The sequence below is a fragment of the Odocoileus virginianus genome, chromosome 6, assembly GCF_023699985.2.
Source record: "Odocoileus virginianus isolate 20LAN1187 ecotype Illinois chromosome 6, Ovbor_1.2, whole genome shotgun sequence".
Classification (NCBI taxonomy): Eukaryota; Metazoa; Chordata; class Mammalia; order Artiodactyla; family Cervidae; genus Odocoileus; species Odocoileus virginianus.
The window spans coordinates 27741313-27768081 of record NC_069679.1 but is presented as its reverse complement, the minus strand read 5'-3'; the positions used below and the strand labels follow the sequence as shown (position 1 = coordinate 27768081).

The following is a 26769-nucleotide window of genomic DNA, read 5'->3' as shown; positions in this document are numbered from 1 at the left end:
TTTCTTGTGGTCAACAACCTATGGTTCCTAGTGATCAGTGCTGACTTGCTGACGTCTCTTCTTTCTCTAGTTCCATATGTGCACCAGACTCGACTCTATGTATTTATCTCTGCTGCTAGGGAACTCTTATTTTAATTTTCTTGTTTATCTTTTCCCCCCTCAGTGCCTGGCTAGGTGACTAACTTGCTGAATATCTGAAAATCTGATCCTGAATTATTAATTTGTTGATATTACCTCCTAATAGGGATTTTTAGATTTTAAGAGTTGCATTTGATTTGAGGAGATGAGGTTGAGAGAAATAATGTGAACAAAAAATAAGGTAGAACATTTGTGAGGGAGAATAAAAAAAGAAACAAACTTCATCAGAGTGTATAATTTATGTTAAGCTGAAGGAAATAAGGTTTGGTAGGTAACGTAGAATGAGTCTTGAAATCCAGGCTCACCATTTTAATCTGATTTCTTCAGGCATTATTGTTTATGGTTTCTTGAGTAGGCAGATGATAAAGACAGTTATTTTAGGGAGATTATCTAATGACTAGTGTGTGGGCAGTGACATTAGGGGACATGTTTGGCCTGGTCCACTGAAGTACAGTCAGATATGACAGAATAGTTGGTATCAGAGAGAGGCACATGCTAGTTGAGCCTGGTCAGTAGAGCCAAGATTTGAGTTTATATACGTCTCCTTCCAAAATTAGTGGTCAAAATTACTAAGCTTTAATGATAGTAATAGGGAGCATATATTGAGTATTTATTCTGTACCAGGCAGTATATTAAGTATTAGAAATACTTTATTTAGCTGATTCCACTTGTGTCATAACTCTTTGACATAAGTGCTGCTGTTATTCTTCATATGGCTTGTAGAAATTAAATAGCTAGCTGGCACATGAAAAAGCTAATATTTAACTCAAGCAGTCTTGAGCACATGCACTTTTCTTCCACACCAAGCTGAAAGATTCAGAGGTGATATATGATGTAGTTATATTTTAGTTGTTTCCTTTGCTGTGCAGAAACATTTTGATTTAATATAATCCCACTTGTTTATTTTTGCATTTGTCATCTTTGCTCTTGTTGTCAAGACCAAAAAAGTCATCTCCAAGGCTGATGTCAAGGAACTTACCCCTTGTGATCTCTTCTATGAGTTTTGTGGTTTCAAGTGTTATGGTCAAGTATTTAATCCATTTTGTTGGATTGTTGATTTTTGATAGTTGATTTTTGTATATGGTATAAGATCGAGTCTGCTTTTCATTCCTTTGCATATGACTATTTATCTGACACTTTTTTCCTGCAGTTTTCTCTTCCATATTGTGAACTTTATCCTCATGTTGGTTTCTTTCACAATTGAGAGACTGTTGCCCATAGCAAGTGGAAGGGCCCTATATTCAAATATAATATCTCTTGTAATTATATGAAGGTATTGAGTTTTGCTCTGATTGTAACATCCCGGAAACAATTATACTTATTAGAGTAATATCATGCATTGATTGTCTTCAGTCTTGAATATCTAGTTTTCTTTTCATCATCAAGTGAAGTGAAAGTGCAAGTCACTCAGTCGTATCCGACTCTTTGTGACCCCATGGACTACACAGTGCATAGACTTCTCCAGGCTAGAATACTGGAATGGGAGCCGTTCCCTTCTCTAGGGGCTCTTCCCAACCCAGGGATCAAACCCAGGTCTCCCACATCGCAGGTGGATTCTTTACCAGCTGAGCTTGATATCAGTTTCTAGATTATTCTGTTTGGCTTAAAGCAATGTCCCACCTTGCCTGAGTGAATCAAATCCTTTGAGACAGAGGAAAATCATTTCCAAAGGGAAATTTGGGTGCTGTTAGCAAGGAGGAATGAACACTGAATAGTTAATCAAGAAAATGCTTTATAAATATATTATCTCATATAACTTTTTTCAGTAGCTCTGTTGAGGAAACTAAAATTTGATCAAAGTCCCATAACTATTAAGTGGCAGAGTTGAAATTTAACTTGAAGCCAATGCTTTTTTTCTTTCCAGCAGTATTGTGTCTCCTTCAAAGAAAAATAATAGTTTGTCCTGCATAATATATGGCATTAATGACCCTACCTTCTAAGACTCACAAGTGGTTCTACCGATTGCCTAGTTAAAACTTCATCATCACAAGATACCTAAAGTTATGGGGTACAGCTTGAACAGTATTTAGAAAGAAATTTATAGCAGTGAACACTTACATCATGAAAACAGAAAGATTTCCAGTAAATAGCCTAACCTTCCAGCGTATGACACTAGAAAGAGCACATTAAACCTAAAGCAAGCAGAAGGAAGGAAATAAGAAAGATTACAGTGGAAATTAATAAAAGAGAGACTAGAAAAACAGTGGGGAAAATTCCACAAAGTCAGAAATTGGTTCTTTTATTTAAAAAATTAACAAATTGACAAGCCTTTACTAGACAAAGGGGGAAAAAAACACTGAAATTACTAAAATCAGGAGTGGAAGAGGGGACATTTCTACAGACCTTACAGGAATTTAAAAAGAATTATAACAAGGGAACACTGTGGACTACATGACAACAAATTAAATAACCTACATGAAATGGACAAATGCCTAGAAAACCCTGCAGTGTTGAAACTGACTCATGAAGAAATGGAAAATCTGAATGGATTTCCTTCTCCATACACTAGTTCCTCCTCCTTTCCCTGGCGTGCTGGTGTCCTCGCTGGTGTCCTCCTCTCAGACTATCCGTCTTCACTGGGCCGTCAACTCCTACCTCACTGACAATACATAGATCTATTACTTTGCATAGTTGTGTGTGTGTGCTCAGTTGTGTCCGACTCTTTGCGACCCTATGGACTGTAGCCCACCTGGTGCCTCTGTCCATGCGATTCTCCAGGCAAGAATACTGGAGTGGGTAGCCATTTCTTTCTCCAGGGAACCTTCTCAGCCCAGAGATCAAACCCGTGTCTGCTTGCATTGGCAGGCAGATTTTTTACCACTGAGCCACTGGGAGGCTTTACATGGTTGACCTCTGTTAAACTCTACCCCTAAATTTCTAACACAACTTGCATGGTCTATAGATAAATCAGTGCAAAATCCCCAAACCAGAAATCATTATCCTGTGTCATACTTTAGTCTTGGTTTATATTAATACAGTTTATTTTGTCCACTTAACTTAAAAGGCTTCATTCATTTTCTTCTCTTGCGTAATCTGTCTATTCTGTCTCTTAAAGCTTAATTTGAAATCTTTCCTCTTCTTTAAACTCTCATTCTCAGTGCTTTAATTTGAACCTTCCTTATCTTTTACCTCATCTGTTGTATTAAGCTCCTAATTGATCTCTCTGCCTTCAGCTCTTCCATAAACCAGCATCTAATGGTGAATAGCATGCTGCAGTCCACGGGGTTGGTATGAGTCAGACACAACTGAGCGACTTCACTTTCATGCATTGAGAAGGAAATGGCAACCCACTCCAGTGTTCTTGCCTGGAGAATCCCAGGGATGGGGGAGCCTGGTGGGCTGCTGTCTATGGGATGGCACAGAGTCGGACACAATTGAAACAACTTAGCAGCAGCAGCAGCATGCTTGAAAACCTTTGAACTACCTCCCCCCACCCCCAGCTGCCACCCATTATGTGTCAGATCTAAATTCCTTCATGTGGCATACAAGACTTTAGTGTCCTTTTCTTATCTCAGCATGCCCCCCACCTCAGCCTCTTATCTAGCCCTCTAGTCTGTTAACTCTATTAATTATTTAAAATCTAATGATTTAGCTCTAGAAAAGCCTCATGAAACTTTTACATCTTCTGTGTATCCACAGCAATTTGTCTATAATGCAGAGCTCATCATACTAACTAATACATATTGTAATTTTTTGTTTATATATCCAGGCTGTGAATTCCTTGAGGGCATGGATCTTATTTAATTTATCTTGTATTCCTAGTGCCTGCTTTAGTACTTGGCACATAGTGGATCTCCTTGTCTGAATTCTGTCATGGTGGGTGGTTTAGTCGCTACATCGGTCTGACTCTTGCCACCCCATGGACTGTAGCCCACCAGGCTCCTTTGTCCATGGGATTTTCCAGGCAAGAATACTGGAGTGGATTGCCATTTCCTTCTCCAGGGGATCTTCCTAACCCAGGAATCAAACCCGGGTCTCCTGCATTGCAGGCAGATTCATTACCGACTGAGCTATAAGGGAAGCCCATATTTTGTCAAAGTCTTTATTTACTGCTTAGTTTTAATATTTATTTACAAGGTGTTACTTGACTTTAAAATCTGTTTAGAGTATTCCTGGCATAATGGATAAGAACAAAGACTCTGGGATCAAACTGCTCCATCGTCTTCCAGCTGTGGGGTCTTAGACACACTATTTAACCTCACCAAGCCTCCATTTTTCACTTTGGAAAAATAGAGAAAATAATAATACTTATGCCATTTAAATTGTGAGAATTAAGTACATATAAAGCACTTAATATAATGCCTAGAACAGTATGCTTCATATTATGCATGCTTTATTATTATTATTATAGTTATTATTTCCATTAGTTTGTTCATTCGCAAATATCAGGTGTTTCACTCTTTGCCAGGTACTGTGGGGTAGTAACAGAACAACATAGATAGGGCCCCTGTATTCATGAGACAATAATTTCAGTTTGTACTAATTATTGTAAAGTTATTTTAAGAACTGCTGTAAGTGGTGGTGAAGAGTTACTGTTTCAATTAAATTCTAGTTGTTCCATGCTTCCAAAAATTTGTGCATATTTAATGAACTAACTTTAATAAGTAGTTTCATTAATTGCATATATCTAAAATATAAGAGCAGTGGATACACTATGTTATAAAGTATGAGATAAGAATTCATTAAGCTCTTCCCTAAGGCAGTGAAGATGTACCAGGGAATCCTAGAGAATTTGCTACTGACTTTGTATTTTGGTTACCCAATAAAGATCTAGTTTATTTGATTTTTATCTTTTTAAAAGTAGGGTGGTTTTAGTATCAAGAGATAAATAGTATTTTGTATTACTTATAAAAATATTTATAAAGAGCATTCCAAGAGGAGTTAAATTTAGTATGACCTTTTGTTATTAGATGACTTAAATGCCTTTGTAATAGAGATACTGCATTTAACTGTTACATTATAAGAAGCTGGAGTCTTGAGGAATGGACAGTAAGAAAATACTTTAAAATGATTCATTGTTTCTTTGAAGCTGAAGAAAAGAGTAAGTTGGCCAGTTGACAGTCATTTTATCCTTTCACTGTTACTACAGTTTATTAGATGACTTAGTTTTGTAGACATATGTAAAATGTATGTAAAGTGATATACATACATTGTACACATTGTGAATTATTGTTCCTATTGTACTTGTTCTTGCTAGTTATGGCCCCTTTCAACAGAAGCACAGAGAATGAGAGAACAATGTGATAACTCAGATGCAAAAGAGAAGTGTGGACTCATTAACTAAATTAAACCTGGATTGTATTTATATTTTAAATTAGTGGACTAATTCTTTTTGAACGTTGGATTATATTTCTCATCAGTCTGTTAAAGTCTGTCCTTCTGGTTCTTGGTCTGTGACTTCCTCACTTTATAGGAAGCTTTTTCAAAGATTGCCCTGTCTCATGTTCCATTTATTCTTTAACCCATTATGGACTGGCTTCTACCCCTTCCACTCACCAGTAACTTCCTAATTGTTTATATTGCTGAGCTCTTCTCAGCCACTGGCCACGTCTACCTTTGAATTCTGTGACCTTTATCTCTCGTAGGTTTCTCCTGCCTTTCAGGATATTACTCTGTTCCCTTCATGGGCTCTTTTGTTTCTACTTATGCTTTTCAGATGTTTAATTTTCTGGAATTCCATTCTTAGGTTTCTTGTCTTCTCATTCTTTATTCTTTCAACTTGGAAATCTTCTATTTATGTTTGTAGTTCCATCTGCCTTCTATGAACCAATCATTCCCCAGTAAATTTCTGGAGCTCAGTTTTTTGTCTCAGGCTTGAAATTACAATTGTCTGCTGAATTCACTTGGTCGTCTTCAAACTCAACATTCTGATAGCCCTTAAAATCTATACAACTTACTACATTCTCTTATTTTAGTACAACTTTTTATTTAATTGTGCCCATTTCTAGTCAGTAACTACATCTTTAGCATCTCTCAGATCTATCCTGTTTCTTTTTTCTATATCTACTATAATACATTAGATTGAAAAAAGGTTTAAGCCCTGTTCTCTCTTGTGATATTGTAACTGTCCCCAGAATGACCATTCTGCCTCCATAATTGACCTCCCTATAGTCTGTCTTCTTCATTGCTACCGTGGCAGTGTTCTAAAATGGAATGTTTTAAGTGTTTTTCTTTCTGTTAAAATTTTTTAGATGCTTCTCACACTACTCAGCAGTGGTTTTCAAATATGTGGATGTTTCAAAAACATCCATGGCCTGTCTGCTTTTGGGTCAGAGAACTTTTGAAAGCTCATATCCTGTATCTTTCCCCCATAGATTCTGATTCAGTAAAAAAAAAAAAAAAAGTTTAGGAGTTTTCAAAAAGTTCCCCAGATAATTCTAATAAGCAGCTAGGGTTAGAAAACACTGACCTATACATGTGGTTCAGATTCCTTATTATGAATGAGTCCAAGATCCTCCAGGATCTGGTGCCTGCCTATTTCTCCAGTACTATCTCATTCTGTTATCCCATCCCTCCCTTCATTCACTGTTCTCCAGCCAGATTCCATCTTCTGGTCCTGGAAGCCACCAGACCTGATCCTCTTTTAGGACCCTTGTTTGCGGTTGCTGAATCAGATGCAGAAGCCTAGTCTCTCTCTGCTCCACCTCTGCTTCGCTCTGGACCCCAGCCACTAGCACCTCCTTGGATTTCACATGTGAAACTCAGGTTGAAAACCGCTGAGCAAATCCATATCAGTGGGGCCCAGAAAGATGAAGTGATTCACAGAGTCTATAATGGTGAATGGCAGGCCATATCCAAAATCCAGGATATATATTCCTAACATAGTTCTTGTTTATAGCTCTTCTTTCTTTTATATGTATCATGTCTGAGCAAGTTTATTTGAAATGACCTCTTAATTGTTTCCTTCCTAAATAAATAATCATTCATTAGTCCCCTCATTCATTTGTTTATTCATTTAGTAAACAGTTAAACTTTACTATATAAAGAGCAGTGTAGGATATGGAGAGAGGTGGGTAGAAATTTTGAATAATACTAATTTACTATCATTAAGATTCTTAAGACATTTTTATATTGTCATTAAAATAACATACAGAAAAACAAATTATTAATTTTTAAGAAGAGAAACTATAGTATAACCTTTTGTACTGTCTTGTATCTTTCTTTCTTTTTATCCAGGGAAAGACCATGTTTGTAGATTTATTGGTTGTGGGAGGAATGATCGATTCAACTACGTGGTCATGCAGTTGCAGGTAGGTTACTTTGAAAATGTATCTTAAAATTGACCAATTTTGAACACAGTACCTAATTACAGTAGATATGAATAAAACTAACAACATTCTTGGTAACATTGCAGAATGTTTTATACTATGCAGATGGTATATATTTAAATAGACCTGGTGATAACAGATTTTTCCAAAGATGGAAAAATCAACTGTTTATCAACTGTTTTCTCTGATGCACATCTTCATTGATTGTCATCATTGCCAAGTTTTTGATCCCCACATGGATTACCGGATATAATGAGTTTTGCCCTGTTCCTGTCCCTTCCTTCCCTGTCATTTATTATGTTAGGGACTCTAGGTTCCCATTTTCACAAGTATCAACCTTGACTGTTTGAAAATTTTAAAATGAGATGGAGAGAAATGCTGTTCTTCTTTCTCTTTACTATTAACATAGCTCTGTTCTCCCGTCCTTGAGATGGAGAGTGGAGTTGGGTTGGGTAGCAGATGACAGAAATTCAGAAAGGGAGCATTGAAGTAATGACTGCAGCAAAAAGAGGGAAATCAGCCCATTCTCTCTGACACTGCCCCTGCCCCTGCCCCTGCGCCTGAATGAACACATGCACGCGCACACACACACACAGTTCTGAGCCTGTACTTACCGTCAAAGTGTGAAAGCCATGGTTCACTTTGCTGCCTGACTTAAGAGAACTTAGGGTTCTCAGGGTTTCCCTTCATCTTTAGCAAAGCTTGTTTTAGGCATTTGGTTCTTTTGTTTATTCATTTTTTCAGCTTAACTACTTAGTAGTGATTTCAGAGACAAAAATCCTCACCTAAATTCTTCCTCTTCTTGTTTCCCTCAGCTATCCTTCAGCATTTGATTTAGATCTATAGACATTAATTTCCTGCAGACTATTGTCTTGATATCTCTGAGTCATGTGATTCACTACTCTTGAGCTGGCATAGTTTTTTTACTTGAAGCAGAATACCTGTATCTTTTTAGGTCATTAATATAGACCTCGCCATCTCTCACTTTGGCCTATAATAATAATATAACTTTTGTATGCTATTTTATAGTTTTTTTCTTCTGGATTTATTATGCATCTTACTTGATCCTTATCATTTCCCCTGAAGAGGATAGGGAAGGTTTTACCCCCATTTTGCAAATGAAGAGACTTTAGCTCAAGGAGGTTTGAGGTTTTCCTGAGACTGACTAACTTGATGGGTGTTAGGACTTACTTGATGGACGCCTTGGGCCAATATTCTTGGCACAATAAGAGAAAACTCTTTATTTTTGTGTATAGGCTACTACTGACTAGACGATGTGGAGATGCTTTTTAAGTCTATAGAGTCTCTCTCAGTCCTAGCATATAGTCTTTTTTATTTTATTTACACTCACCTTAATCTCACTTCTGGAAATGAGACAGATGCAAGGATGGAAAACTAAGGAGGATGGTGTATATCAGGCAGTGATGGCTCTTGTGACCTTTGCAAGCTCCTGTGGACTCATCTAAGAATTCTTTGATTTGACTTGCATGCTGGTTTGTTTGTTTTTTTTCTCCATCATAAAAAAATTAACCCACCATTAACTTCCCACCTCTATATGTTTGACTTGATTTAAGACTAAAGTTGGTATAACTGTTTGAGGGTTCTTTCTCTTGTTGGACATATTAAAGTTGACTGCTAGGGTTTCCCCATATATTTTGACAAAATTTATATGCTCAGACCCAGTTTCTCACCGACATTTCTAATTTCTTCTAAAAACCCTCATTGTTCTTAAGCTAACTTTAGTCTTTTGCCTCCTGGTGATTCAGTTATATAATATCTGCCTTTAAATTTTTAAGGAATAATCCTATTTCTCCTGTAGAAATTCTAACTATTTACCATGAAAATGGGTCTGAAATCTAATAGGGCTCAAGCAGTCATACCCGTTTATTTTCTCATATCTACTAGGAAGACCGTGGCCAGGTCTCGTTTGCTATCCTGTCACCATTGAGGCTTTTATGTGATCATCCTTGTATAGCCAAAGGATGGTATTTTGTGATAAGCATATCACCTAGGAAAGGGCAAAAAATGTTTTGAATCCTGTAACCAGCATAGATATAGATCTAGATTGCCTAACATCAGGGCTGCCATATATTTTTAAACTTTTTATTACTGTGGAAAAAATTAAATATAAATGAAAGTAGAGCTGTATTCTGCCTTTCTTCTCCTTCCCCAGATGATTTCAAAGCAAATTGAAGTCATATTTTATCATAAATAATATCAGTATATAGTCAAGGATTCTTTTTTTTCCACTAGTAACCATAATACACAATAATATCTTAATAATAGTATCAATTATCAAGTCAGTCTTCACATTTTCTTGGTTGTATCTCTCACTTGTTTTTTTATATTTGTCATACTTGAATCTGGTTCCAGACAAGGTTTATACATTGTATTTGGTGGATATGTATGTCTTAAGCCTCTTGTTTTTTTTTAAACAAATTTATTTTTTAAGGTTTATTTATTTATTTATTTTTGGCCATGCTGGGTCTTGTTGCAGGTAGGCTTTTTCTAATTGCAGCCAGCCAGGGCTGCTCTTCTTGCTGTGCACAGGCTTCTCCCGGCGGTAGCTTCTCTTGTTGCTGAGCACGGGCTCTAGGAGTGTGGGCTCACTAGTTGTGGCGCACTGGCTCAGTAGCTCTGCAGCATGTGGAATTTTCCCAGACCAGGGGTTAAATCCGTGTCCCCTGCAATTGCAGGTGGATTCTTAACCACGAGACCACCAGGCAAGCCCCTATTTTTATTTTTTTTAATATTTATTTATTTGGCTGTGCCGGCTCTTAGTTGTGGATGCTCTGATCATCATTGTGGCATGAGGAGTTTTTATGCAGGATATCAGTTGTGGCATGCAGGATCTTAGTTGTGGCATGTGGAATCTAGTTCCCTAACCAGGGATACTAGGGATCGAACCTGGGCCCCCTGCATTGGGAGCCTGGAGTCTTAGCCACTGGACTACCAGGAAAGTCCCTCTTAAGCCTCTTTTTAAAAGTTCCCTCTCAAAAAAAAAAAAAAAGTTCCCTCTCATTTTTTTTTCTTAAATTTTCTTTTTGTTGTTTGTATTGTCATTGATTAAAAAAATCATTTGTTATGCAGAAGTTTCCATACCTTGGATTTTGCTGATTGTCTCCATGTGGTAATAGTTAACATATTCTTCTGTCCCCTGTATGTTCTATAAATTTGTGATTAGATCAGATTCCATTTTTATTTTGCTAGAATACTTCAGAGATGGGTTGTGTGCTTCCTATTTATATTATATCAGCAGACAGTGTTGCTTGTCTCTTTTAGTTGTGTTAAGATTGAATCAGTGAGGTTCTGAGGCTATCATTCCAACCCAGGGATTGAACCCAGGTCTCCCACATCGCAGGCAGATTCTGTACCATCTGAGCCACTAATTTTTCTCTTAGATTTTATCAACCCATTAGTAATCACTGCCAAAATTCTTTACTTCAGTGGGGTTGCAAATATACAGTTATAATTTTACAATTCCTCTTTGTTTATTACTGGAATTCTTTTAAGAGCATTCCATCAATTAAAATTCTTTACTTCAGTGGGGTTGCAAATATACAGTTATAATTTTACAATTCCTCTTTGTTTATTGCTGGAATTCTTTTAAGAGCATTCCATCAATTATTAGGTTATCCTTAGGTACATTTCACACAGAAAGGCAGGACTAATGTTTGATTCTTTTTTTCTTTTCCCAATCATTTTTATTAGTTGGAGGCTAATTACTTTACAATATTGTAGTGGTTTTTGCCATACATTGACATGAATCAGCCATGGATTTACATGTGTTTCCCATCCATGATTCTTTAATTTCAAGTTTTCAGAAAAATGAATTGGCTCCCAGTAGGGAGCTCTGATAGCACCCTTACTTTCTGACCCTGGAGGAGGAAACGGCAACCCACTCCATTATGATTGCCTGGAAAATTTCGTGGACAGAGGAGCCTGGCAGGCTATAGTCCATGGGGTCACACAGAGTCAGACACAACTGAGTAACTTTACACAGTTTACTTTCTGATTCCTCTTAATGAGAAATGGTATTTAGAGACCAGAATCTGGATGCTGTGGGTCCCTGCAATTGGGTTGGTCATTGTTTAAATTCTTTTCAAGTGAATAGGTTCAGGGTATATAAATTTTTTTAAAAGAAAAAATATATCATGGTTCATATTGATATTTCCAGTTTCAAATTTTTTGTGATAGAACTGCTGGCATATAATTTCTTTGATTTTATTATATATTTTCATTTCTTTACCTAACATATGTAGGTGAAATTATGGTTAAAATTTACATGAAAACTATCCACTATATGTGTGTAGGAAAGGAGACATTGTATGTTACATATTGCGGGGGGCGGGGGGGGGTGGATAACAGATGAAAAAAGATTGGCCATTAATTGATAATTATTAATTCTGAGTGATGGATAGGTGTATGAGGGTTCATTATATTACTTTCCTTTTGAGCATGTTTAAAATTTTTAATAATAAAATCCTCTTGCATATTTATTGGATCATGTTAAATTTATAGCATTATTTAGGGAGAAATGTGTTTCTTTTTTTATTTAATAATATTCATTCCATATTACTATGTATATAAATTCTTCATATAAATGCTCCAGGTGGAACTGCAGCATCATAGCCTATTCGCAATCAGAATGCTGATTTGTTACCTACTCAATAAGGAGTCTTCTGGGTAGATCAGTACTGTAAAGTGGAAAAAGAACACTTTCCAGTTAAACAGACTTAGATTTGAAGAACAACATTTTCTTAACAGGTTAACATTTTTTAAACTCTCTGAACCTTAGTATCCTCATCTGAAAAACTGGTGTAACAACTTCTGTTTAGGGTGCTAAGGACTAAATGCAGTCATGAGTGTAATACATCTGGCACAGGCTAGATAAATTCCTCGCTTTTATCTACTGCTATGATTGAGCGTTTCATATCATTTTTATTTATAATAGTAATTAGCACTTATTGAGTACCTACTATGTGCCAGACACTACATGGATCTTGTTTAAGCCTTATAAAACAGTATAAGGTAGGTATTATTGGCCCCATTTTATAAGGAAACTGTGACATAGAAAAGTTAAGTAGTTTGTATAGGAGTATATGTTAGGCAATAATGAGGAATTACTGCCCTGTGTATGTATATCTTTTTTATGTAATCAAGACTACATTTTATTATGACATCAGTGACAAAGGGAAATATGATGACTCAAGAACATAATATGTTATAGACAGAATAAAGACAAATAATATATGATACAACTTTTATGTGAAATCTAAAATTTACAACAAACTAGTGAGTAAAACAAAAAAGAAGCAGGTTCACAGTGGGGAGAGGGAAGCAGGAGATGGAGCAATATAGGGATAGGAGATTTTTGAAAAGTGTTTTTATGGCATTATATGAAATCATGTGTGTGAAACTTGCAAACTGTGAAGTACTATAGAATTTAAAGAGTCCTTCATTAAAAAAAAAAGTTTAAAAAAGGAAACATAAGTTTAAAAAAGCTTTGGTTATTCTTAAATTTGTCTGCGATGTTCATACATTATCTTGAGAATTCTCTTGAGTGAGAGGATCATGATTCAGATAAAATCCTTGCTAGTTCAGTCAAAACATTTTTTAATGGTAAATGAATAATTCTCTACTCTTCTCTCATACTTTGAGTAGCATACTTAAAAGTATCTATTTGGCTTCCACAGGGTCGGAATCTGGCAGATCTACGCCGTAGCCAGTCCCGGGGCACATTCACCATTAGCACTACTCTTCGGTTGGGTAGACAGATTCTCGAGTCTATTGAGAGCATCCATTCTGTGGGATTCTTGCACCGAGACATCAAACCGGTAGGGGGCCTTTCCCTTCCAGAGCTCAGAATGAGTTTGCTTGGTACTCTTATTAGTCTTATGATGCGTGTGTGTGCTCAGTCACTCAGTGGTGTCAGACTCTTTGCAACTCTATGGATTATAGCCTACCAGGCTCCTCTGTCCATGGAATTTTCCAGGCAAGAATATTGGAGCAGGTTGCCATTTCCTATTCCAGAGGATCTTCCCAACCCAGGGATCAAACACACATCTCTTGTGTCTCCTGCATTGGCAGGCAGGTTCTTTACCACCGCGCCACCTGGGAAACCCAGTCTTATGATGGGACACAGTAAATTACAAACGTAGGTTTCTATGTTAAATACAAGATAATATTTCAATTTCCGTGGCAGAGATGTAAACTTGAAATGTATTGTAACTTGCCTTTTAATTTTTTAAAAATGATAATTATATACTGTAACTTATAATCAAGAGCTTTTCTCATACAATGAAAGTATTGCTCAGCAGCCAAATTAAAAATTACTAATGTTTGACTTATGTGTTAACATTGATGCTTACTTAGCCTTACACCTAAATTTATAGTCATTCTTTGGATTTCTTTTTTCTGATATTGGTTAAAAATACAGATGTATGTTGCTTTTAGATGTTGGCATTGTGTAATTTGAACTATTTCTTGAAAGAAACCATCAATTACAAAAGAGCTTGCTTTTTCTCCTGAGTGCTACAGTGCCAATATAGTATTTTTTTCTATTCTGGTTTCCTAGAAATTGTGATTTCTGTAACTGTTAAATATGCTTTTATTTTCTCCTTCTTGGTTTTTGTATTACTCATAGGGGAGATGACCCATTTCTGATATGCTGTATTTACTATAAATTTATTGTGTTGCTTGTTGCAGTTGAAAATTTTACCCATCTGTTGCTACATGATTTCAAAAATTAAACAGTTTACATGAAAATGACAGCTAAAATTAATGTAGTTGAGTCAGACTTAATGTAATGTAGATTTTCCTGCTTTTATTTATATGTCAAGTTAAATGTCATTATTTGAGAACCATGGTAATTGAAGAGTTTCCAATTTGATTAGAAAGCTCCCTTAGTAGAATAGTATTTTAAAATAAAAGCTAACAATTCTGTAACAATTAGACTTTTGCTTTTATAAATTTGTTTACTTAAGATACCCATTTTTGCAAACTTGTGGTCATTTAATGTTACATTTATCTTTGTTAAGGGAAGAATGGAAAATATATTGTCCTTAAGTCTGTTATGTTTCCTTGAATTGTATTTTAACTTTTGCACTTAGTGAAATTCAGCTTCATGATGCTTATAGGAAATTCATTTCAATTTCTGGACTATAGATTCTATCTTGTTCACTCCTCATTCTTCCCATTTTAAAAAGTAAGGGCTGGGTGATTGTTTAAGTAGTGACTTAGACTAGAATTTCAAGAAACTTAGAGTACTGACTCCAATTAAATCAGTGTTGTATTTATGTAACTTTATAATAGTCACATAAATTTTTTTTTGCTCAAGTTCACCTGATCTTAGGCATTAATAGGTCCTGCAGCAAAATTATGTGTTAATATCCAATAAACATTGACTAGAGCAGTATATGTGGGATGTGTATTATATAGAGTTTAAATAGAAGAATTAAAATACAGGAAGGATAAGATATAAGGACTAAGTATAATAATAATAGATATGTTTTCCTTCTTTATTTTCTAGTCAAACTTTGCCATGGGTCGCTTTCCTAGTACATGTCGGAAATGTTATATGCTTGATTTTGGCTTGGCTCGACAGTTTACCAATTCCTGTGGTGACGTCAGACCAGTAAGATTTTTCATACTGTTATTAAATATTTGAGGATTAACTTATTATAGTATCACTATTTTTAAAGAAATGCCTGCCAATTGTGTAAGAGAACGGATATCATCCAAGAAGTATCATATAGAGTTTATGATTATGTTACAGATGGTATTCATTAATTTTATTATTGAGTGTTACAGCTTTTAAAAACATATACAGAGTTAGAGTGTATCTTGTAAGAACACACATTACCCCTTTAGGATCAAGGGTCTTTTTTGCACTCTGAGCTTCTTTCTACATCATATACTGCTTCTGTTTCAGTTACTGTATTTGTCATACCCAGAATTTACATTTAGTTCTGTTTTAAAATTTCTCTTTAGTGATAGTCCCTGTTTGATATGTCATTGCCATTATACTTTCCTTTCTTTAATTAAGCTTTCCTTTAGTTCTATGAACATACTTATAATACCTACTTTGAAATATTTTTTTGTTATGCCCAGCATCTAGTCATCCTCATAAGCGGTTTTTGTTGCCTACTTTTTTTTTTACGTATATGAGTCACACTTTCCTGTTTCTTTGCATGTCTTGTAATTTTTTGTTGTTGTTGGAAACTGGACATTTTAGATAATGCTTGCATGCGGCTTCTGCTTAGTTGCTTCAGTCATGTCTGACTCTTTGCGACCCTATGTACCATCGCCCACCAGGCTCCTCTGTTCTTAACATTTAGTTCCTTAACATATTCTGAATTTCATTATGTGTATACAATAAATACAAATGTGTACTCTTATTTTTTCCTTTTTGATTCAAAAGTGGCATAATGTACATTCATCACTTCCCTTTTTTTTCACTTTACAGTGTATCTAGGAGATCTTTCCTTGTCAGAATATAGAGCAGCTACAAAGTGTATATCTGTAAGACACATCTCCAGAAGTGTAATTGCTGGGTCAAAGAGAATGTATGCATTTGCAGCTTTGATGGTTAATAGTGAAAGTCACTCAGTTGTGTCCCACTCTTTGCAATCTCATGGATGGTAGCCTGCCAGGCCCCTTGTCCATGGAATTCTCCAGGCACGAATACTGGAGTGGGTTGCCATTTCCTTCTCCAGGGGATCTTCCTGACCTGGGATTGAACCCAGGTCTCCTGCATTGCAGGCAGATTCTTTACCATCTGAGATAGCTATTGCCAAATTATCATCAGTTGAGGAAGTTTCTGGAGATCACCTATTTCAAGGCTTAGTTATGTGTTGCCTTATTCTTAAGACATCCTTCCTCCATAGGACTTTTCTTCTCACCAAGTAGAACTAATTCTTACCACTCCTAGACTTTCATAGCTCATTGTACTTTGCTACTGGTGTTTATTATAATCTACTTTCAATTACAGTTACCTGCATATATAGCTCCTTTCCCCAGTTAGGTTGAATTGTTTTCTCTGCATTATTTAAGGTGGCTGAATTTCCCTGACCTGGTATTATTTCTTGGAGGGATCACATCAAAATCTGCCTAGGCAGCTGATCTCTCTTTACCTCTGTCTCAACCTTTCCATGGCAAAAGTAAAGTCAGAGCCAGAACAAAGGACTCTTAAACGTTTTCCTTCTAGAAGGAGAAATCTCCAACCTCAGAGTTACAGCAACCAAATTGAGGATATTAGATATTCCTCTTAGTCATGATGTCTTAGGAAAATATTGAGATCTATTGACTGTGATTGTCAGTGAATGGCAGCTAAGGACAAAAAAGGGAGCTTAAATTGCATAAATTTTTGATTACTGAGACTTGTCATTAAATACAAAGAACAGTTTAAAAACATTTAAATCTCGAAACTAAAAAGGAATAACTAAAGGAGAAAAGATAATTTGATGAAAGAAGAAATAAGTAGATAATTAATATGAATAGATTAAACACAGGTTGCAGAAATGAACAAATAGAGGAAGAACACAGAATGTTTATCTGTGTATAGCATATGACTGAAATGACTCTGGTAACTGAAGATTTTTAAAATAACATTCATTGTAATCTCTTCAGACTACCACATTAGTATGTGTTACTTGAGGATAATTTGAAATCACTGAAAAAGAGAGCAAAAAATCTACTAATGAAAATTATTGGCCATGATCATTTTAAAGTATTTCAGTTTTCCTGTTGAGCTGCAGCACCATCCGTGAATCTTAAAGGCACTGACTTGATCTTCGTGAAGCAGTAAAGTTGAAACATGGAGAAGGAAATGGCAGCCCACTCCAGCATTCTTGCCTGGAGAATCTCATGGGCAGAGGAGCCTGGCAGACTACAGTCCATGGAGTTGCACAGAGTCGGACACAACTGAAGTGATTTAGCATGAAATAGAGTGTATGATTTCAAGTCAGAAGACCTTGGTTGATGCCTGGTTTTATCACCTACTAATTCTGTGTCCTCAAACAAGTTTACTTTTTGGAGCTTGTTTCTGTGTCTGTAAAGTGAGCAAGACAAAGACTTTGCCATCACAGAGTTTATATTCCATTGAAAGAAGCAGGGAAAAACCAAATAAGTAAAAATATGAATAAAATTAATTTTAGGTAGCAAAAGATGTTTTGTGAAAAAAAAAATAAAGCAGAGTAAAAGAACAGAGTGGCATTGCAAGGGCAGATATTATTTTAGATTACGATGATTAAAGAATATTTCTCTGAGGAGGTGACATTCAAGCAGAGGGCTGAATTTGGGATAGAAGAGCCAGCCATTGGAAGCGTGTAGAGAGATGGTGTTCCAGCTAGAGAGAATAACAAGTACAAAGTCTTGAGCTGGAAACAAACTTGATTGGGGGGGAAACCTCAAGTAAATCCATTTTGACATGAGGCAAGTACCAGAATCATGGAACGTGTTGTAGGCCAAATAAGTAGAATTTGGACTTTATTCCAAGTTGAGCTCTCTGGGACTGGTATTCACATATTATGTAGAGTTTATTCCCAGTACCTGGCACATAATAAGTGCACAATAACTTGAATTTACGAATATGTGAATTACATGTATAGGGAGAGGTTCAAGTTGCCGCCATCTCTGAATTGAGTTTGAATGCTATAGCCAAGACAAAGAAGGTGGTATCTTGGTTTACCTAGACTTCATGTTTTTAATGTACTTATTTGTGACCAGAGTCTGAATATTAATGTATATACTGTGATGCTTGGCATGATTCTGGGTACATGAAAGCATTTATGTTTTCTCTTAGATAGAGTTTATTTATCATAAATCCTACTTTATTTTAAAATGTATTTAGAAAAAATGAGATTCATTGATAATTAAAATGGGACTCATTAATAGCTATTATATTTTAAACATATAATTTAGAGATACTCTCCTCTAATTTTTATAATTTCAGTTATTAAAAAAGTTAGAAATTTAAGTCCTGTTTTCTTGACTATAATACGTGTTTCTCCCTTCTACTTCATGAGCTCAAATGTGCTGAATCTTATGCTATTTAAAGCTCATTTATTATTCTTTGCTTGGTTTTGTAGCCTCGAGCTGTGGCAGGCTTTCGAGGGACAGTTCGTTATGCATCGATCAATGCTCATCGGAACAGGGTAGGTGTCTGAACTAGAGTCATAGCTGTCTGAGCATGCTGATGCTTGAATCAGATTGACTTCTTTACATTAGAGTACAGAGGTGTTAGTAACACTAATGCATGGTGAGGTGTGAAGTAGATATAGAATAGGTGTGTGCAGCTGCAGAGAAAATAAAATTGAATTTGGCAGAAAATATAATAGCTAATTATATATACATCTATGGGGAATCTTGTGTCCTTAATTAGATATAAGTAAGTATTAATACATTTATTAAAAAATTTTGCATAAATGAGACATCTGTGTTCTATTTCAGGAAGTTATTTGGGAATTCATATTATCCATACATAATGAAATGGCGGTCATCATTTTATCTGTAATATACATCTAATCTGTTATATCCTCTCTCCATCAAACATTTGTTTTTCATGAAGATCTAAAGTATAGAAACTTAAATTTTTCTTTCATCTTTAGTGAATTGTTCATCTCTTTTTGGGTTAAATTTTCAAAACTTCTTTTTTCTTACTTTTATCCTTTTGTTTTGCTCTAATGTTTTTTTTTCCTTACCCTGAACTTTAGTTATGAGTAGGAAAGGTGAGTACTTTATGGATTCTCAATCCTTGAACTTGTTTGGAGAGAGTTGGGAAATTTAACATATGATTCCTTGATAAAGAAAAATCTCTTGATTTTTGTTACATTATTCTTGTGAAGCCAAAACTGCTTTAATTAAAACTTGACTGATGCTAAATGTAATAGGACGAGAATGCTGTGGTTTTACATGCAATGCTTCAGTTAACTTGGTTTCTTAGGATGCGATTATAAATTGAAAATAGTTAAAGTATTTTTTTATCTTTGTGAAATGCTCTGCCAAGCATTTGATTTTGATTTGATTTGATTTGATTCAGTGTGCTTTATTTTTTGCTATTTAGTTAATTATTCTATCTTGAAACGAGAGTATTCATTCTCCAGATAGATTCTTGCAAAATTTTAGAAGTACTATGCTTTCTAATTAATTCTGTTAAAGAATTTGTCCACATGGGAATCTTTGAAATATGACATTCATTTTGAGATAAGCATAAACATGTTCAGGGATCATAATATAAGCATTTCCAAAACAGCTACTAGAAAAGATTATGTGTTGGTTTTTTTTTTATTTGAAGAGTAGAGATTTCTTCTAAAAGCCTTTCTAGCATAGAGTGATCTATCAGCTGTTCTGTTAACCTGCTTATTAATGTTGGTAGGGAAATTTGATAGCATATTGCAGTAGTTCTTACCCTTCTTTTCTGGTCCCAACACATCTGAGGAGTAGAATGCTTTATACGGTAGCACAGCTTCACAATACTGATTGTCAATGTATATGGTGACAGAGGAATACAAGTAGAACCTTGAGAGATTCTTGTCTAGTTTAAAAATAATTCCCAGGTAATTCTAATATATTTCTTTCTTCCATGCTCTGTGACCTTGATTTGATCATTTCTAAACTTAATGCACTGCATTTCTATTTTGGGGGTACCTAAATCTTAACTTTTTTGTTTGCTTTTTGTTTTAAGTGAAAATAGGTTTATTTAGAGAATCTGAAACTTTTAACATGAATAATTTCCAAACAATACAAGGACTTTTCAAAATACTTGAATACTGTTTACTTCATCTCTTTGTTTTCCTGCATTTTAATCCTTTGTTAATATTTGTTTTATCGCAATGTATATGCGCTCCGTCACTCAATCATGGCCGACTCTTTCCAACCCCATGGATTGTAGCCCACTAGGCTTCTCTGTACATGGAATTTTCTAGGCAAGATTACTGAAGTGGGTTGTCATTTCCTACTCCAGGGGATCTTCCTGACACAGGGATCAAACCCATGTCTCCTGCTTTGGCAGGAGGATTCTTTACGACTGCACTACCTGGGAAGCCCATTTATTGTAATACTTTGAAGAAATTATTTTACTTCTGGTTCTGTGGTTCTTACTGAGATCTTTGTCCATTTAATTCTTGTTGAAAGTGAAAAGTGAAAGTGAAATCACTCAGTTGTGTCCAACTCTTTGGGACCCCATGGACTGTAGCCTACGAGACTCCTCCATCCATGGAATTTTCCAGGCAAGAGTACTAGAGTGGGTTGCCATTTCCTTCTCCAGGAGATCTCCCCCACCCAGGGATAGAACCCGGGTCTTCCACATTGTAGGCAGATGCTTTTACTGTCTGAGCCACCAGGGAAGCTTGCATTTAATCGTCTTGTTTTTCTTGACTACTTTTGATATCTTCTCTTTGTCTTTGGTGTCCTGTAGAAATGTTCAAAATCTGCCTTGGTGTGGATTTCTTTATATTTATTCTCTTTGAGATTTGTAATGCTTCCTAAGGGCTTCCCTGGTGGCTCAGTGGTAAAGAATATGCCTACCAATGCAGGAGACATGGGTTTGATCCCTGAGTCAGGAAGATCCCCTGGAGAAGAAAATGGCAACCCACTCCAGTATTCTTGCCTGGAGAATCCTGTGGACAGAGGAACCTGGGCTATTTCAAATAATGATCTGGTGGGGTTTTATCTGTGAGATTTCAAAGAGGCCTAAATTTAAGGGTGCTTTTTTACCTTGAGAAGATTTTCATTTACATCTGTCATTACTGCAGAACAGGATCACCCAGAAAACACCATTTCTGGACTTGGTTTCCTGGACCACATAGACAATATAAATTTAAACCCCAAATCTGAGTGAGGGATAGGGCCTATGGTAACAGATTCTCAGGATGTTGTTTTTTTTTGTTTGTTTTTGTTTTGTTTTGTTTTTAAGAAAAAAAACACTATCTCTTTGATAGTGGTCAAATTTTACCAAGAATAAAAAAATTTGTAGAATTTTTATTGTAGAATAAAATAAAATAACATACATACCAAATATTGCATTAAACAAAGCCCTTTGAGGGTCCTAGGTATATGGTGGGGGTAGAGGTAGGGCAATGTCTCAGTTGCAACTCCTGTCTTGTGTAGGCTTAATGTTTTTACATCTGTCCCCTTCATGACTGATAAACCCTTGTTGATAAACCTATGACAGATGTCTCCAAAACAGCCAAAACCAAAGCTTCAGTCTTAGGTTGCTTTTCATGTTTCCAGATTTCTTTTCATTTTGGTTCTAAAGATTTTCTTTGCTGCTGCTTCATCTTTTTTTACATTCTAGTAAAGAACACATAACATTCAATTTGCCACCTTAACCATTTTGATATGTACAATTAAGTAGTGTTAAATATATCCACATTATTTTGAAACAGATTTCTACAACTTTTTCATTTTGCAACATTGAAACTCTGTACCCACTTAGCACTGACTCCCCTTTCCCCCTTCCCTGAATTCCTTGGCAACCACCTTCCTTTACTAAATAATTAACTCATTTATTAATTAATGGGTGCTTAAATAGATTATTTCCAGTATTTCTGGGTTTTTGGGTGTTCTTTATATCGAAGTTTTTCAATAAATCTATTCTATCATGTAGATTGCTTTATAGCTATATGGATACGTAGATATACCTGCCAGATAGTTTTATGGGAAAATAAAAACACAATGGTTAGGCCTTAGACAATGTAATGTACTCATAGGAGCAGTAATGTAATGTGACTGAATTCTATTTTGCTTATGAAGGAAATGGGAAGACATGATGACCTTTGGTCCTTGTTCTACATGTTGGTGGAATTTGTGGTTGGTCAGCTCCCTTGGAGAAAAATAAAGGACAAGGTAATTTTGAAAATGGAAGCATCAGTTTTGGTAGGGGAAGGAGTAAAAATTTCTCCTAGGTAGGCATTTTTTGTTGACATTATACTTATGTATAAGAATTAACATTTTCCAAAAAAATAAAAAAAATTTTAAAAAAAGAATTAACATTTTCCAACCCTTTCACTATATCCTAATATGTATATTTTTCTTTCTATGAGCTGATATTATGACTTTTTCTATGACAATGCTAATTTAAGTACAACTGTCATTTCTGATTAGATTTTGAGCTCTCTTAGCTTTATTTTCACTAGTTCTCTTTTTTCTATTTTAAAGTCAATTAGGTCTTTTAAGTGAAGTAAGTCAGAAAAAGACACATACCGTATGATGTCACTTACAGTGTGGAATCTAAAATGTGACACAAATGAACCTATCTATAAAACAGAGAAAACACTGATGGTTGCCAAGAAAAGAAATGGCAGGCTTTTAATTTTTAATTGTCACATGATATTGTTCAATTTTACATACCCTTGAGACTGAGAGGCTCTTCATGTGTAGCTTCCAAGAGAAATTGACTTTAGTTCCTTTTCTCTTTACTTCCCAGGAACAAGTGGGCTCTATTAAGGAGAGGTATGAGCACAGGCTTATGTTGAAACATCTCCCTCCAGAATTCAGCATCTTTCTGGAGCACATCTCCTCTTTGGATTATTTTACAAAACCAGACTACCAGGTAATCATCTTTGTGAATTCTGTGGATTAATTCTTCTCTCTCTTTTGATATTTATCCTTACTCACTGTACTGTTGAGGGTGTTGTAAATCAGTATAGGTGGTTCCTAGAATAATACTTAAAAAAAAAAAAAATACTGTTTTAATACATCATGAGAAATGTGGTTAAATTAACTGATGATGACATTATCCATGTCTGCACATGTGTGTATTTTCTCCCTTCTGGATGAACATATGTCATTAAGAGTTTTAGATTTGTTTATCATGTAGCATTATAACTGCTCCTGCTGTGATTCTTTTGATAGTTTTGAATTGCTGATAATTCAGATTATGTAAATCCTATATCTAATTTGTTGACCAGAAGGAAATGTCCAGATCAGTAATGTATCTGTTAAGGACTTGAGGATTACATATCATATGTTAACATGCTACGGGACAGTCGTCAGTAAAGATTACTGGCTCCATTTTGTCTGTGGTCAGTGAAACATTTCCTTAGAGCATCAGTTAGTGAGGCCTAGTAAGGGTGACTAGGCTTACCAGAAATTGCATATTGAACCCCAACCAGCTAAATTTCAGAGGATTCTGTTGCTCTCAAGGAAAACTTGGTCAGAGCTTAATGCAAGATAATCACTACTCCTGAAAACATAAATTCAAGGCACACATTGATTAATATAGTAATAATATTAGTATATAAGTTTTATCTACAAAGGACAACACATGGGCTTTACTGCCTGTTAATGAAAGTTTTAAAAAATTATTTAGTTTTGGCTGTGCTGAGTCTTTGTTGCTGCATGGGCTTTCTCTTATTGTGATGAGCAAGGGCTACTCTCTAGTTGCTGTGTGCAGGCTTCTCATTGCAGTGGCTTCTCTTGTTGCAGAGCACTGGCTCTAGGGCTCACAAGCTTCAGTAGTTGCAGCATGTGGGCTCAAAAGTTGCAGTTCACAGGCTCTAGATCACAGGCTTAATAGTTGTGGCGTATGGGCTTCGTTGCACTGCAGCATGTGGTATCTTCCCTGGCCAGGGATCGAACCCATGTCTCCTGCATCAGCAGGTGGATTCTTTACTGCTGAGATACCAGGGAAGTCCTAATGGAAGTTTCATATTCTAAACTGTTGTCACTGTTGAAGACTAAAAGACTGTCTACTGCACAGTGAACTTATTTGCATATAATAAATATTTCTTTGTGAAAAATGTAGTTTTTGTATAATATATAAATAGAATATAAAGCAGAGAGGCAACATACAGCCTTGAGTCCTTAGAGATCTTAAGTAGGTGAGCCTGTGTTGTTCTTTTCTATGTGGCTATTTGGGTTATAACATATAGGCTAACAAATGGCAAAAATACATTGTATATCAATCGCTTTGGAATATGTTCTCATATTTTATATACGGATTTTTTTTAATGTGTAGAGTTCACATTACTTGCAATGAAATAATGAAGTTTTACTTGTAAGACTAGAATCAGGAAGAGCTAGGAATTGTTCCAACTTTCTCATCTTGGGTGCTAATCATTTTTTTATTGACAAAGTTTGATGTATTAGTTCCACAGCAAAAAAAAAGTTTTTAATTGCGTTCGCTGCTTAGTTATGCCTACATTCCAAAGAAGACTATAATGTTCACCAGCTAAAGTTTGAAACTTAGACCTACAATTTAAATTAACAAAATATTGTTCTCTGGTTTTTTATTTGTACATTCTTTTAGAGGCTTCTCTGTTATTCTGTCGCCTGATAACAACAGAAAGTATAGTAATTTTGTATTTTAGAAGAGAGAGAGCAGGCATAACATTTTCATAACATTTTCTGGTTCTTCTTTGCTCTTTGATCTTCCGTAAACAGTGAGTAGGAGCAGAGGGCCGGTAGATGGGAGAAGGATAATTGGGAAAAAGATGTTGGTGACTAAAAGATGTTCTGATGACCAGTATCAGTGTGATATCAGGTTCCAAAAAGATCTGACCTTTGCAGTTTCTGTCTCCTGCTTTCCGCACAATGCTCTGCTGCAGTCTTCATTTTGAGAAAAATTACTCTACTTTGAATCTGAATGTTCTTGTGAATTAATGCTGTCTAATGGTTAATATGGATGTGAGAGTTGGACTGTGAAGAAAGCTGAGCGCCGAAAAATTGATGCTTTTGAACTGTGATGTTGAAGAAGACTCTTGAGAGTCCCTTGGACTGCAAAGAGATCCAACCAGTCCATCCTGAAGGAGATCAATCCTGGGTGTTCATTGGAAGGACTGATGCTGAAGCTGAAACTCCAATACTTTGGCCACTTCATGCAAAGAGTTGACTCATTGAAAAAGACCCTGATGCTGGGAGGGATTGGGGGCAGGAGGAGAAGGGGACGACAGAGGATGAGATGGCTGGATGGCATCACTGACTTGATGGACATGAGTTTGAGTAAACTCTGGGAGTTGGTGATGGACAGGGAGGCCTGGCGTGCTGCAATTCATGGGGTCGCAAAGAGTCGGACACGACTGAGCAACTGAACTGAACTGAATGGTTAATTTTATAATTTGTAATTCATTCCTGAATTTGAGTTTAATTACTGTTCTTTCAAAATTTTTAATTCCTTACTGTACAGCCAGTGTAGTTAAAAACAGCAACAAACCTCCAGCAGCAATCCAAAACCATACCAGTACTTGGTGTGACTGCTTCCCTAGCTATATCAGAGGTCAGATAAACAGTATGTCTCTAACTTCGTATGTTCTGAGACAGGACCAAAGGGAATATGTATTTCATAATCAAAGTGTTAAATGATGTTGTTTTCCAAAGCCACTTTTACTGTGAATGTCTGTGGTTTGTGAATGCTTAAAAATCGTAGTTTCTTGCCAGAGAACATTATTATCGTAACAAGTTGCATATTGTCAGCACCCGACCAGTACCCTGCTAGTGCTCGCCCTTGTAGCATGTGCAGACCAAGAGAGTTGATGCTTTCTACTGGGAATCTTATCTACGGCTCAGTTTGAATAAAGGCTGACATTCGCTTTTGGAGTTTGGGGAAATTACATCCAAGTTTGTACTTAGTACGTATGTGTGTCTCTCTTTGCTACTGGCTTTTGAATCCTAGAGGTACAGCCGTGTCTTACTCTGTTTTTATTATCCCACACTATCCTGACACTGTGCCTGGCACCTAAATTTTCAACAAATGTTAGGAAAATTGAATCGTACTTTGCCTAATAATCTCCTGCTCAAGAAATGTAAGAAAAATCAGCTCTTGTGAGTACATAAATCCTGTTTTCTGTCTGTTAAACTGAAGGTGAAGATGTTAAAATTGTAGTCAAGATTAAAGCAAATGTATCTTATTAGGAGTATGGTTAACCCTTGATATCTGCAGGGGATTGGTTCCAGGCCCCTGGGGATTACTGGTCCTCAACTCCATCATATAAAATGGCAAAATACTTGTATATAACTTTCACACATCCTGTCTTATACTTTAACTCATCTCTAGATTGCTTGTAATACCTAGTGCAGTATAAATGCTTGAAACTAGTTGCTGGTAAATTTAAGTTTTGCTTTGGGGAACTTTCTGGATTTTTTAATATTTTTAATTTGGTTGGTTAAATCCTCAGATACAGAACCTGTGGGTTGTTTTTATTAGATTTCAAAAGTATAGCAACTATAAAAGGCAAATGCTAGGCCTTGAATCTCCTCTGGTGATAAAATTGAATAGAACTATAAAATCACACAGTTCAGTTCAGTTGCTCCGTTGTGTCCAACTCTTTGTGACCCCATGAGCTGCAGCCTGCCAGGCCTCCCTGTCCATCACCAACTCCCAGAGTCCACCCAACCCCATGTCCATTGAGTCAATGATGCCATC

The 26769-nt window shown here is 36.0% G+C and overlaps 1 protein-coding gene across 5 annotated transcripts in view; it reads left to right on the top strand.

Moving 5' to 3' along the window:
* Positions 1–26769, top strand: part of TTBK2 (tau tubulin kinase 2) — a 129048-nt gene that overhangs the window by 64194 nt on the left and 38085 nt on the right. For all 5 annotated transcript variants that reach the window (XM_020906747.2, XM_020906746.2, XM_020906752.2 and 2 more), the window contains 6 exons: positions 7315–7388; positions 13103–13243; positions 14938–15042; positions 18497–18562; positions 22161–22253; positions 22834–22959. In XM_020906747.2, the coding sequence (XP_020762406.2) occupies positions 7315–7388; positions 13103–13243; positions 14938–15042; positions 18497–18562; positions 22161–22253; positions 22834–22959 (605 nt within the window). The remainder of the gene's footprint in view (positions 1–7314; positions 7389–13102; positions 13244–14937; positions 15043–18496; positions 18563–22160; positions 22254–22833; positions 22960–26769) is intronic.